A 15,356-nucleotide genomic window follows, 5' to 3' on the forward strand; every position below is an offset into this window, starting at 1 on the left:
ATTGGGTATCGTCTGCGTAACAGTGATAGTTAATCGAGTGTTTCCTAATAATATTACCTAGAGGAAGCATATATAAGGAGAATAGAATTGGTCCAAGCACTGAGCCTTGAGGAACGCCATGGCTAACTTTAGCGTGCTTGGAGGGTTTATCATTAACATTAACAAATTGGGATCGTTCAGAGAAATAGGACTTAAACCAGCTTAGTGCGATTCCTTTAATGCCAACTAAGTGTTCCAGTCTCTGTAACAGGATTGTATGGTCAATAGTGTCAAATGCAGCACTAAGATCTAGTAGAACAAGAATGGAGACAAATCCTTTGTCTGCAGCAGTTAGGTCATTAGTAATTTTCACCAGTGCCGTCTCTGTGCTATGATTCTTTCTAAATCCTGATTGAAAATCATCAAATAAACTGTTGCTATGTAGGAAATCACATAACTGATTAGCAACCACCTTCTCAAGGATCTTGGATAGTAAGGGAAGGTTAGATATAGGTCTATAGTTTGCTAAGACCTCAGGATCTAGGGTGGGTTTTTTCAGAAGAGGTTTTATCACAGCAATTTTAAATGACTGCGGTACATAACCTGTTAGTAAGGACATATTGATCATATCTAATAATGAAGTGTTTACCACGGGTAACGCTTCTTTGAGTAGCCTCGTTGGGATGGGGTCTAAGAGACAGGTAGACGGCTTAGCTGAGGATATCTTTAACATTAATTGTTGAAGGTCTATAGGATAAAAGCAGTCCAAGTATATGTCGGGAGTCGTCGTTCTTTCTAGCGGTCCTGCATTTAAAGATGAACTGTTAGAAGTTAAGGGCAAAAGATGATGAATTTTATCTCTAATTGTTATAATTTTATCATTGAAGAAGCTCATGAAGTCATCACTACTCAGAGCTAGAGGAATAGATGGCTCAGTAGAGCTGTGACTATCTGTCAGCCTGGCTACAGTGCTGAAAAGAAACCTTGGGTGTTTCTTGTTTTCTTCTATTAATGATGAGTAATAGTCTGATCTGGCTTTTCTTAGGGCCTTCCTATAGGTTTTCAGACTGTCTTGCCATTCCAAACGGGATTCCTCCACTTTGGTGGAGCGCCACTTACTTTCGATGTTTCGTGAGATTTGTTTTAATTTGCGAGTTTGGGAGTTATACCAAGGAGCTATTTTCCTTTGCTTTATCGTCTTCTTTTTGAGAGGAGCGACAGAGTCTAAGGTCGTCCGTAGGCAAGTTGTAGCACCGTCTACAAATGTATCAATTTGAGAGGGACTGAGGTTAACATAGAGGTCCTCTGTTATGTTAAGGCACGACATAGACTGGAATGCTGTAGGAATATTTTCCTTAAATTTAGCTATAGCACTGTCAGATAGGCATCTAGTGTAGAAGCTGCTATCTGGTTTAGTATGGTCAGGTAACAAGAATTCAAAAGTAATTAAAAAATGATCTGATAATACCAGATTCTGCGGAAATATTATTAAATCCTCAATTTCAATACCATATGCCAGCACAAGGTCGAGGGTGTGGTTAAAACAGTGCGTCGCCTTGTGCACACTCTGACTGAAACCGATTGAATCCAGTAATGAGTTGAAAGCAGTAGTAAGGCTATTGCTGTCAACGTCCATATGGATATTAAAATCACCTACAATAAGTACTTTGTCTGATTTAAGGACTACACATGATAAAAACTCTGAGAATTCAGATAAAAATTCAGAATACGGACCTGGAGCTCGGTAGACAACAACAAATATAATTGGCTGTACTGATTTCCGTGTTGGATGTTGAAGATTAAGAACAAGGCTTTCGAAAGAGTTATAATTTAGTTTGGGTTTAGGGTTAATTAACAGGCTTGAATCAAATATGGCTGCAACTCCCCCTCCTCGGCCTGAGCCTCTAGGAATTTGAGTATTAATATGACTGGGAGGGGTGGCTTCATTTAGACTAACATATTCTTCATGGCCCAGCCAGGTTTCAGTAAGACAGAATAGATCAATTTGATTATCAGATATCAATTCATTTACGAGTACTGCTTTAGAAGACAAAGATCTGATATTTAGTAATCCACATCTAATTTTCCTATCCTTTTCTATCATTACAGTGGTAGTTTTAATTCCAATTAGGTTGTTAAGTATTGCCCCTCTATTTACCATTTTTTGTGGTCTGTTGTTGATAATTACTGGAATAGTACTAGTACTACACGTTACTGGAATAATGCTAGTACTACATGTTATCCTACAGAAAACATTTTCAGATTCATCCACTTGTATAGTGCTATCAAGATCAATACCTGGGGGACATGAATCTGTGATATTTTCAACATAATGTCAATACTTGCCTTCTGTCAGTGTGGTCGTTATGTTGTCAGATAGCATCCTGGCTCCGTGTCGGTTTGGATGGAGGCCATCACGCTTCAGCAGGTTGGGCATCTCCCAGAACAAGTTGAAGTTGTTGACATAGGGAATGCTCAGGGAAGTGCAGAGTGGTTCCAGCCAGGTGTGGAGCCAGAACAGTCTGGACTATCTCTCCGCACCCTTCCTGTAGGTAGGTAGAGGCCCAGAGATGACAATCCGCTTACCTGTGCCCATCAGGATGGTGATGAGAGTGGTGAAGTCTTCCTGGAGTGCTATCGACCGTCTCTCTCTGATGTCGTTTGTGCCCACATGCACGATGATGTTGTCGACCTTGGCGTGGCGGGCGAGGATGCCGGGAAGTTTGTGCTGGATGTCACGGACCTTGGCACCGGGGAAGCAGTAGACCTTGGAGGGACCGCTAGGTAAAGGGGGAATGTGGAGGTCCCTTACCATGGAGCTTCCGATGACCAGCGTGGAGATTGATGAGTCCGAGGGGGGAGAGTCCGCCCTCAATGGGCGCGTCGACTGTGTGGATGGACCAGGATGAGCTGCGTGGGGACGTGGCAGAGAAGGGAACTCCTCGTCGTTCATCAGAAGGCTGTAGCGGTTTTCTAGTTCTAGGGGTTGGGCTGGGGTTGAGCGTTGTCCTGACCACCTGCTCTGGTGCTTGCTTACAAGCCATGGCTCAGGCTGGTGTGGAGTGGAGCTGGTCAGCAGAGCTGGCTGGGTCCTCGGCAGAAGCCGAGGAGAGACAACAGGGACAGAGGTTGTATTAGTGCGTGGTGGGGTGAGAGTATTGCAGGGCACAGTGGAATCAAAACATCCGTCAGTGTGTGTGTGGGGGGAACTTCCAATGATAATGGAGTCGAGGAACTCTTCACTTGCCTTGATCTGGTGGAGAGACAATATTCTGGCTTCAAGTTCCACTATCTTCTGGCTGAACAGGAGGCACGAGTCACAGCCAGGTGAACAGCTGAGGGGGGGCATCGTGTAGCTTGCTAGTTTAGCTAGTAGCAACGTTGATGGAGGCCTTCTCCTAAAACCTAGAAACCTTCACAAGTCGAAATACAATGCAAGTGCTCCTGCTTGTGTTTAGCAAGCTGTGGATAGCCCGTTACTGCTACCAAAATATACAATAGATTTCCCAGGAGGCAAAATCCTGAGTGGTTTGCTTTAACTCCCGCTAGCGGGCAGGCTAACTAGCCGTTAGCACAACAAATACCTAGACGTTAGCTAACGGAGCGCCGGAAAGTTTTGCAAACAACGGAGAAACTGCGGCCAGACAGGTCCGGTTAAAATACTGCGAAACGGTGTAATTAGTGACTGTATTTCGTTGTGGAGGACTTTAAATCGCAAGACGTTCAGCGTCTGCCGTTGTCGTCTGCAACAAGAAACAGGAAGTCAGGCGGAAACGGAAGTGACGTTCACAATACTCACTTTCCTCCCATATTAATATGACGTGGAGACTCTTGTCCTTCTTGGTCTCCAGCTGTACCACCAATAGTGTTGATGTCTTGACCCTTCCCCTGTGTTCCTACACTCACCATGATGACACCTATGTTAACCTCCCTCCTGTTTTATTGGCAGTGATGGGAATTAACCAATAAAGCGTGACGGCTTATTAAAAATTGAAGAGCCATCAAGTTGTCATTATTTAGACTCAGTGAGCCCAATAAAACCCAGTGACACATCCCTGCAATCAAACACACACACACACACACACACAATTTCTCTCTAAGGGCCGTTACAGAGTTAACGCAAGCAACGCGAGCGACGCGCTCCCTCTCATAGTCTAAACAGCGGACGCAAGTAGACGCGAGCGTCACAGACGATGCGTGAAATGCAATACACCGCCCACACAACAGGGGGCAGCAGAGTGCTCCACGGTGTTCAGTCGGCAGAGCCAGACCCTCCCGGAGAGTGGCTCTCGTCAGTGAGCAGCTGGCTGGCTGACTTCTTTTTATCAGATGCTGCCGTGTTTCCCCACCAGTACAGTGTACTACGATTGGGTAGCACTGACCAATACATTTAGCAGGTTTAGCAGGTTTTAAAAATATATAAATACATTTGGGTCTCTCTCTCTCTCTCTCTCTCTTGCTGTACGCTATTTCAGCCTCTTGAGGAGGGCACGCAGCATAGACACACACACAGAACGTTGATACATACCGAAAAATGTGACTCAGTAGTCCTATGTTTGATGAATTTGCTCTGCTAAGTTGATTCAATATTTTTTGATAATGTAGAATATAGTATCCTATATTTAAATATAGGGCACTACTACAATACATGCAGTGTCGCCCCCACCGACAACGCATAGTATTGTGCGCACCGGCGCGTCGCGTATCAAAAACTAGGACGACACATTTGGCTACGCATCGACGCGTAGCCTTGCGGACGCGTATGCGTACCGATGCGTTGACTCTGTAACGGCCCTAAGCAGAAATGTTCCAAATGCTTTTCATTAACAGAGCTCATGATATTATTAATGTGGCAACATAATCTCAGTGGCAGGACAAGTTCAGTTCAGCTGGTATCCAAAACACTCACTGCATGAAAAGTGGGATTTCTGTCCCCATAAATGCCTGTAAACGCCCAGAAATCCCCCTAATTTTCGGCAGTTATCGACAATTTACAGGCTGCGAACGTCACGTTCGTCTGTGCCACATATTGTCGGAAACGAACCATGAGGTATGTGGAGAGCCCCCGCGGAGGTGTTAATGGATCTAATTAGAATATGAATAGGCGCCTGGCCAGAGAACCTCTGGCCTGACTGGAATTTCCTCACTCACTATTGGATGAAACCACTACTTTTAAACACAAAAAATCTCTCATGATTGGTTGACAGGTCTGTCTGGTTAGGCTATTGGTCAACCTGGGCCATTATTATTATAATAATAAAATTATATATATATATATATATATATTTATTTATTTATTTATGTATTATATATATTTATTTCATATGTGCTATGTTGTATATTCATGTCATGATTATCATAGTTAAAATGATTTGCCAGGAACGTGCTGTTTATTCAAAGATAGAGCTTTATTGACACAAAACACAAACGCAATCAGAAAAAAAAACTGTGTACAAAGCATCGGAGACACACAGCACACGCAACAAATATCCCTCGCTCACGAGGAGCAGCACCGTCCACACCTAACCCACGGCCGCCTCGGAGCTGTAGGTAACCGGCAGCATTCGGTCTGAATTCGGTCCATTTAGCAGACGTCTGTGGTGCGTTGTCCTGTAGGTCTATGGTGGCGCACTTCCAAATGTCACCTCACCCGCAGCCAGCACTGTCTCGCTTCCAGCAGCTGTAAAATCAACCAATAAAGACAATCAGTACTACGTGATATTTATTTATGGCCACAACACACCTACGAATGCACCTGAAAAATATGCCCATTGACCAAACGGATCTAATCTTACCCTCTTTTCTTCTCGACCAACTCCGAGCTGAACTCTTCACAGCTTCTGCCCGCGATGCCACATCTGGTTGTTTCTAGCTGAAGCTCCTGCGTGCTGTCTCGTCATGTCTTACAGACAGCTGGAAAACAATGAAATGAGAGTGGTATGAATAAAAAACACAAGTCACAGTAAAATTAAACATGGAAAGATGAAAAAGTAAAAATTACTTACACACAATGGCGTCATTAACAGCGTCATGTAAATCTGGACTTGCAGACAACTCCGAGCAAATATAGGTCACGGCCTCGTTATGAGGCGAGGTTAGTCTGTAAAAAATAAAATAAAAAACTATGGTTAAGATCGGTATCTATTAACGTATATCTATGTCCTTATACAGAAGAATTAATAAAGTTCATTCAATGAAAGCATATTCTTTAAATCTTACCCTTGCTCCGGTTCGTAGCACCTGCTGTAGTTTGTCTCCGAGTTGTGAAGACGGTGGACTGCTTTCTGAAAATTACGAGATAAAAAAATATGAGGTGAATTACAGTGAGTTATAATGGATTACTGGGAAAGCTTAATAATAGGAAAATTGAAGTCTGGATTATGAGGCCATTTCAGCAGAGCCAACAGCTTCATATGCCATGGACATTTGAATATGGTGCTGAAGGTGCTGACCTTGTCAAACCTGATATGCTTTATGTGAAGCACAGTGTTTTGGTGTCAGCAGAAAGACTTCTCTTAGAAAACTGTACAGTGGAGCCTCTGTCTCCATTCAACCAGACAATGTTGGATGAGCAAGACCAAAGACTATAGTCATGTCACTATGCTCAGTGGTGCTGCTCGAGGAGACTGGGAATGAATCATGGAATGCATATTTTACCTTTGTGGCAAAGCCTGTAAAACTAATTGTTGAAATAAATTATTTTGTGTATCTTTTTTACATAACATTGGTCATTGCTAATGACATACAAAGTAATTAATCTAGCATACTTTCATTAAATAAATCAATTCAAGCTAAAATTGAAGAGTCTACAATTAGGCTGTACTGAGTCTGATCTATTTTAAGAGATTTTCTTAAAATTAAGTTAATACCTTTTAGAAAAATGTCACCTGGGGTAAAACTCCCCCTGCTGCTACCCTGATTTGCATTTGTATAGCTCACAGCATTTTCATTTACATGTGAAAGCCTCACCTAGAATTAGAGGGAGGGGGGGTCATGGGGGGACAACTGCCAAGCAAGGCCCACGTCAATTTCCGACAATTCACTGCAGTTTTCGGTGTTGCCTGTAAATTGCCGTGTGCAGTCGTAAACCTGAAGTTCCACGACAATCTACAGTGCCGAATACTGATGAAAATCCCACTTTTCATGCAGTGACTTTTCTAGAACAACATTTCAGTTAGAATCTGTTACATTGTGGATTTGTTCTTTTCAGATTCAATTGGGATTTTAAAATCGCAAAATTAAAAATAATATGTTGCTCAAGTCAAAAAGAGGATATAAAAAAAGGCCACGGACCGAATTTGATTTTAACATTTAATGTGTCAGATTTATGTGACCAGGAAGTTGTGACTACTTTGTGTACTTGATAAACTTGTCCGATGGCACTACCTGATTTAATGTTATCAATATGAGCTTGAAGTATTTAGTAAAATGTCACAGTCAAAGTCTTCACTTGTGTGAACAGGGCCACGCTCAGCCCCGACTAAACGTAGCAACTGAAACGGGGATGCGTGGAACACCCTGTTGTCTGCGCAAGCGCTCTGCCTTTTTATTACCACGAGTTTACAGACACGTCTCTGCTGATTGGGTATCACCTGGGACACAGCCGAGACACGCCCACCAAACCAGAGAAAACTATTATCCCGTTTACACGTACACGAAAAACTGAGACGTTTCCCTTTGTTTGTGTACTGCGTTTACTCGCAAATGGAGAATTCTTTCTAAAACCTCCGGCCAGAGTGGAGATTTTGGAAAACTTTGTTTGCACGTTTGCGTGTAAACTGAGACAAACGGAGGTTTAGGCAGCCGAGAAAGAGAAAGAGGAAGTGATTCGTTGCTTGTTGTTGTTTTCGGGATTCTTATTGGCTAACGTGGGCTTGAGCTTCTCGTAACACTGCCACCTACAGGTCTGGCATGCTCTTGACGGCATATATACACGGGGATGTGTAAAAGAACACTTTTCTGAAAACTGACAGCTGTGCATGATGTTATTTTTGAAAACGGAGAGGTTGAAATGTCTGTTTGTGAAAATAGCCGACCACGTGTAAACGTAGCATAAAAGCCGCTGCACGCCATTTTGCGCTGTTACGAGGAAACATGTTCTTCAATCAGGAAACCGTAGCAACACGGTGCCATGGATATAGTGTGACAGTTTGCAAATTCAAAAGGAGGACCAAACGCAGGAGACAAAAAACAGACACCAAAACTATCCAGAAACCCTGGAAGACAACAAAGTGGAGGAAACTGCAAACTGGAAATACACAGCCAGGAACGGACACAGACAAACCGACACTGAACAAGAGAACAGCCACAAGGAAGGGAGGCAGGTAACGAGGGACAGGTGAAACATATCAGGGACTGATCACACTCAACAGGAAATAAAGCCAGACAATGACACATGACACCCAACACTACAAAATAAAACAGGAAATAAAGCATGCCAACATATAGACGGGTTTCCTGTTTACAACCATGACAGGGTGCGTGCCCATACCAGGGGCAGAAAGCCAGATTGGTGAGTTGGTCCGATAATGCAAACGCATTTTTGTCTCAGTGCACATTGTCTTAGTCCCTTCATTTCGTCATGGCATTTATATAACACATACTCTATGGTCTTACAAAGCTAACGTTTTTGACCGATTACAATTTAATCATTTTTTGTGAGCTGGAGAGCCTCTCGTTATGAGAAGCTAACTATAGCTCTGTTTGCCATTCATTCCAATGGGGAAACATCGCGGCTAGAATTTCGACATGCATTCCGGTGCCGTATTCCTTTAAGCTTTCCTTATTGTTTGTATAACTGCTGACTCAATAAAACATGATTTTAGTTGGATCTGTTTGTCGGTCTTTAATTTTGCAGTGTTACTGTGATATATATATATGTATGGCTATAATTATCATTTTAGGCTAATGTAATAGCCCGTGTTAGCAGCAGGCTTACTCCTGAGTGTACCCTTATTTATACTTGCATTTTTTTTTTTTTTTTTTTTTTTATTGCATTAGGTTTATGTCTTAAAATAATGGCCAGGATTTCTGGGAAAAGGTACGATATGTTAGTTTCAAAACATCACTGCAGGTTGATTGTTTTTCGCAGCAGAGGTTGATTGTGGACGAGAGGGCCATAACACTGTCTTGGTTAGCTCGCCGAAGCTCTACTGCCACTGTCTTGGCAACGTTAGCTAATGTCCGCTAGCTAATGTAGGCTAACTATAGCCAGTTAGCTTTGTATGTAACGTAACAAAACCCCACCCATCTCAGAGGAGCGAAGCTTAATATTTCATTCAATAAAGTTATGTACAAAAGGAGCACTAACGCCACAGGTCCTATGTTGGCAACGTGGACGCAGATATAGTAAACTCCGAAGGCAGTCGTAATATTTACCTAGTAGGCTAGGCTAACACTGTTGCGCTAACGTTAGCAAAACATCGGCGTAGCTTTAGCTAGCTGTCTAAACTTGTCTCGAGTCCGGACCTTTAATTGTCTATGGTCCGGACTCGAGTACCACAGCCCTGACAGGTAGATATCACTTAGCTGAACAACCACAAGCTGCAACTTTTCTGATTGATACAATGGGAGCCTGACTCTTGCACATGACCCCAATCTGCCCCTCTTATGGCTTGAAGCCATAACCTCCGCCGGTTTTTGGCTAAAGCATGCTTTGCCGAGAAACCCATGTATAAGGATCTAGAGAAACAAAACGGAGAACACGGAACAATAGAACATGGGCAAACCAAACATAACCACGGACAAGGAACAAGGATACAAAGACAGAAACGGAAGAGAACAAAAACAATACAGCAAAACAGGAAACAGAACACATAACAGGAAAAAGGAAGTAAGCACACATTTTGGGATTTTGGAAATTACCATTTCTTTTTGTTTGTTTTTTCATTTCTGTCTCTTAAAGGCAGAATTACACAGACCTACAACATACAGATTAGGTAATAGTTTTAAAGTTCAGCTTTTTTTTCCATTCTCACAGAGCCAAAGGGTTCCAACAAAGGGTTCTGGAACTCATCTTCTTGTCTATCCACATGCTAAGATAAATTAGCATTATGATATGAAAATCTGGTCATTGTTTTATAGTCTGTCATCACTCTGAAAAATTTGCCTGGAAAGGCTTTACAATCTGTCAGCAGCAGCGTGTTTACTGACATCCTTAGTAGAATGGTTTAAGTGCTATCTTCTCATGCCCTATACCAACATTTTAGCTGTAATCTTTGCTGTCTAAACACTGTTCAGTTTTTATCGAATTCACTGTATGATAGAGTCTCACTTTCATCAACTACTCCCCCCCAACCGGTTGTGTCAGATGGCTGCCCACCTAGAGCCAGGTTCTGTCTGAGGTTTCTGCCTGTTAAAAGATAGTTTTTTCTAGCCCCTGTGTACAAATATCTTATGCCAATCCATCTAATAGATACTGAGATATTTTACATTACATGTCATTTAGCTGATGCTTTTATCCAAAGCGACTTACAATTGCTACATATGTCAGAGGTCGCACACCTCTGGAGCAACTAGGGCTTCAGTGTCTTGCTCAGGGACACATTGGTTGATGTATTGCAGTGGGAATTGAACCCAGATCTCTCACACCAAAGGCATGTGTCATATCCACTGTGCCATCACCACCCAGATAGGTTGAGAACTATGACCTGCTGGAGGGGCTAGATAGAAAGTCAGAAGATCACCAACCACCACTATCAAGTCCTTAGGACATATCCACTGGGGAGAATAAATCCCAGTTTTAAATTTCATGGCAATCCATCGTGAACATTTGACTCATAACCAAACACCTTGTGGTTCATGCTAAATGAAAACTCAGGAGATCACCAAAGATGGTAGGATTCATCATCTGGGGACCATGAATGTCAGAAAAAACTGCCAAGGCGTGTTAGTCTGGACCAAAGTGGTGGACTGACTGACTGACCCAGAGCCATGGCCCAGCAGAGTTCTGAATGATTTAAAGCCTGGTAAGCAGTTTGGTGGGAAGTTAAGAGGGAAAATGCAGGAGCTCACATATGTCATGTACTGTAGAAAACATATTTAACAATAAAACTTAATCATTTTCATTTGCCATAAAATAATACTGGAATATATTAGGCTTGGGCAATCGTGGTGCAAATGGTGCAAGTGGCAGATAGATTTGAGTCACCCACCAGCAAAAAAAACTATGGTAATCTATTGAGTGGCTGGTCAAATTTGAACATTCACTAGACATTTGGCTGGTGGATGAAAAATTAAATTTTGAACCCTGGCTCTAACCTAGCCCCCGATAGTCGGTGCTGACCTATCAGGTATGTAGCTCCTGTTAGCCGTCCCCTGGCAGCAGCCGGGAAGCCAGGGAGGGTGAGTGACGGTCACAGCCTGTCAATCAGGTGTCGGATCCATGGAAAAGAGATGGCAAATGGGTTAGTAATTAACGTTAAAGATTTCAAATTCACTCTTCACTGGTGCTGATTAACGTGGCTCAGCAGGCAGACTTACCACACCACTGTTGATTTACATTTGTTAAGCTGTGATGTAATGAATAATGATGAGCAGAAAAAGTAGGGGAGAGGGTAGGGTTAGAATGACAGAGATAAACGATAAGGAAAGTCAAGAGAGGGAGACAGTCGGAGAGTCAGGAGTTAACAGAAATCAGTAGGTTAAAGTTTGGCCTGAGGTGTGTAACACTGTGAGATGTTAGGCAACACTTGGCCTGCTGCTCCATCATCCTGACAGCAAACCTGCTTGACATTTGTGCTGCAGCTCGTTCCTCCCAAACCTACACCTAGCTTTATCTTGATAAACTGCTTCTCAGAACTGCTTGCTCTTTTCCTTTTCTTTTCTCTCATCTACTACACAGGTACCCTGAAGGAGGAGTGCAATCCATATCTTATCCATCCCTTCTCCTTTTTCTCCCCTAAGGAACAAATAGATTGCTATGCTGACCCTAACTATACCTACAGAAAGCCATCTTCAGCTTTCCATTTCACCCAAAACCCTCGCCTGATGACATGGTCCCCTTTCTGGTACCACAACTGAAACTAAACCAACACACACACACACACACACACACACACACACACACACACACACACACACACACACGAGTGTCTCATCACAGCCAATGTCAAAACCAACCACTTAATGACAACTTGATGTAATGTTACCACATAAAACTCAATAGTTTCCTTAAAGGTGCAATATGTAATATTGTATGTAATACTGGCAGCTAGCGGTTAAAATAGTTACTGCACTACCAATTCAAAATACTGGAGAGTCGTCTCCCCCGCCCCCTCCTGCCCAGACTCAAAGTTCACGGAGGTTGCCAGGCTGAGACCGCAGCATTCACAACAATGTTGCTAGACGCTTTTCTCACATAGCCAGACATTACTCCACAGCACAGCGGAGTAGCTAACGGTAGATGCTAGTCTCACATAGCCAGACATTACTCCACAGCACAGCAGAGTAGCTAACGTTAGATGCTAGTCTCACATAGCCAGACGTTACTCCACAGCACAGCGGAGTAGCTAACGTTAGATGCTGGCTATATTGACAGTCATAAAAGCCTGTGCTCACGAGGAGCTCTGTAATCAACTGACAGACACACTTTTTCGGCTTAAAATGACAGTATGAACCGCTAAAAACACAACAACCTCACTGTCCTCTCCACACGCCAGTCAGGCACACTTCCTCGACTTAGAATTACAATACGAAACGCTAAAAATACCATTACCTTGACAACTGAACACACTTCATTGGATTAGAATTACGGCAACAATCGCTAAACACACTGCAAACTCACAGTCCTCTCTTTCCGATTTACAGCCCCCCTCTCGTGGCTTAAAATAACTCACCGTTGTCGGCTCCAGCCGCTGAAGAGGCTACACGTTGTAAACAGCCATGGGCTGCTTGCCAGGTCCTCCCGATAACGTTAGCAGTTAGCAGGGTTAGCATGGCGCCGTTAGCCAGGACCAGCCGGGATCACTTTACTGGCTATGTCTCAATTGTTTTTGCGAGTAACCAACTTGGGTACTCTAGCTATATAATTCAATGTGAGTACACAAATGTTTAAATGACAAAAAATGCCCATCCATAGTAGCTTTGATAAATTAGCCTGAAGCTAATACTTACCTGTTCAGAAGAAAATAAGCCAACTCTGCGTCCTTTTGGGATCTAAGCTGTCTCCATCTTTCAAATACATCTCCAATATTTACCAGGGGGTTGTTACGTCTCTGGTCAAACTGGGCCGTTGATAACAACACACAGATCAAAACATAAACATAAATTCCGTCACGGAATATAAATTTCAAAAAGAAAAAATACTGACATTAGCATTGTTGTCAGAAAAGATAGAATTTCAGTTTAACATGTTTCCTTAATATCTGATGAGGCATTGGTGTCATTTTTGGATTTATTATAGTACAAATATTACATATTGGACCTGTGTATAGGCCTGCTATAGGTTGTATTGTCAAGTTGTCATAACACAAACATCTCATATAATACCAACTTTGCATTAAAAGTGACATAATTTCATTGAAATTGTATTGCAATTGGTCTTGAGGGGAATTGTTGGGTCTCTGTAAATGATCAGGAAAGTGTCCTGAGATAACTCCTGTTAGGATGTGACACTATAAATCAAATTGAATTGAAGTGACATTGCCATTAGCATGCAGCGTTTTCCACTGTTTGGCAGTCATACAGGAAGTCAGGGCTGTGTGTCTGTCAGTAGAGTGTGCAGTTCTGCCCCAGCAGCAGTTGTGTTTGACTCCCCCATGTCTTCTCGGCTCCTCCCAGGCTCTGGCTCCATCTTCCATGACATTGACAGTGACACCTCTCTGACCAGTCTAAGTGACTGCTTCATGGCCACTCCAGATGTGGGCTCCTTGCAGGCTTGTGCTGGGAACCCCATTGACCGCCTCTACTCCATGCAGAGCTCCTACTTTGCCTCTTGAGACGTGACCATTACTGTTGGCACCACACCACATCTGATGAACAGTGCTACACACTAGACACACAGGCTACAGAATGGTCCTGCAAGACATGAATCAGCAAGCAGGGAAAAGTGACTGCGGGGCAGAATCCACCAAATATACCTGACTGACCTCCCCCAGCCAAAGGAAAGGGAAAAAACTTCAAACTGAAATTTCACATGCCGCCCATTGTCTGCACGGGGTTGGAAGCAGTGCATTTGGCTTTTCCGCTGGGTTCTTTTATGTTGGAGAGATAGCTGTCAATATTTGTACAGATATCACCTTCCAAGTGTTTAGTAGTGGTATTAAAAGTTGGACTAAAGTTCATGTCAGAGATTTGGTGACAGTATCACAGAAACATTAGACTACATGTTTCTCAGTACGTAACACAGTTTAATAGGGGCATTAGCATGTTGTAAGTTGTTTTTAATGGGACAATTAAGCAAATATAGGATTGGTAATGTAATTTTGGCAAACTACCAGAGAAGTCTGTGAGCCAACTAATTGTTACCTGTTGCTGAATGTCTCTTCTAAATGTAATTACTGTTCTTCAGAAACATCCAGTTTTGCATTTTAGGATGGACAGCTATGTGTTTATTTCTGACCAACGTGCTGGTACACAATAAATCAAAACATTCTATTTAAAAAGACAATATGATCCCATTGTAAATTACAAAAAACAAACATCCTCATTCATTACAGTAATTATTTGATTCTGCTATTTATCATGGTGTTTGTGTTGTTTAAGGAGTGTGTAAATCAGTATTGCTTTGCTATTTATTTTTCCATTCAGATCATCTGGACATTATCAAAAGTGCATTTTAAATTTGATTACTTATCAAAAGTGTTTGTACTTAAAATAAAAAATGTATTCTCTTGAATTCTCGTCTTCTTTTTTTGAATAACGTGAGAAACAGTCAATAAACATTGGCAGGAAAATTAAACTGAAATGATATCGGTACATACAAGGCATTTTAATCCAGAATACTCTCTATAAATATACTATACTATAAATTGATCTGATGATGGTGGTAGATGAAAAGTCAGATCATCACTAAAGTTATCACGGATTATTCTGAGGGGAACATATCTGAATGTCTGGAACTATTTTGTGCCTGTTATTGAATGACACTTTATGACAACATGTCATGGTTATGACAGTGTCATGTCAGTCTTATGCACACCCCTTTATATAAAGTGTTACCAAATAAACTAAACTAAACACATTTTAGTGAAACATTCTCACACACACAAGAGGTGACTAACTACAAGCTTTGGAATCTAAATTTCATTCACAAGTGCACAGTCTGATTTAACCTGATTAACCATATCTAACACCTTATCTTAACAGTTACTTTATAGCAACCAAAGTTGTAGCTGCATAGACCTAACTTTACACTTAATCTAAAGCCCAGCCTAACA

General features: G+C 42.2%; 1 protein-coding gene across 1 annotated transcript in view; it reads left to right on the forward strand.

Annotated features, from left to right (window-relative positions):
- LOC114571249 (LIM homeobox transcription factor 1-beta-like) overlaps positions 1–14,739 on the forward strand; it is a 107,179-nt gene extending 92,440 nt beyond the window's left edge. The window contains exon 10 of the mRNA XM_028602115.1: positions 13,759–14,739. Within this exon, the coding sequence (XP_028457916.1) occupies positions 13,759–13,916 (158 nt within the window). The 3' untranslated portion in view covers positions 13,917–14,739. The remainder of the gene's footprint in view (positions 1–13,758) is intronic.
- Positions 14,740–15,356: the final 617 nt, after the last annotated feature.

The sequence above is a fragment of the Perca flavescens genome, chromosome 16, assembly GCF_004354835.1.
Source record: "Perca flavescens isolate YP-PL-M2 chromosome 16, PFLA_1.0, whole genome shotgun sequence".
Lineage (NCBI taxonomy): Eukaryota > Metazoa > Chordata > Actinopteri > Perciformes > Percidae > Perca > Perca flavescens.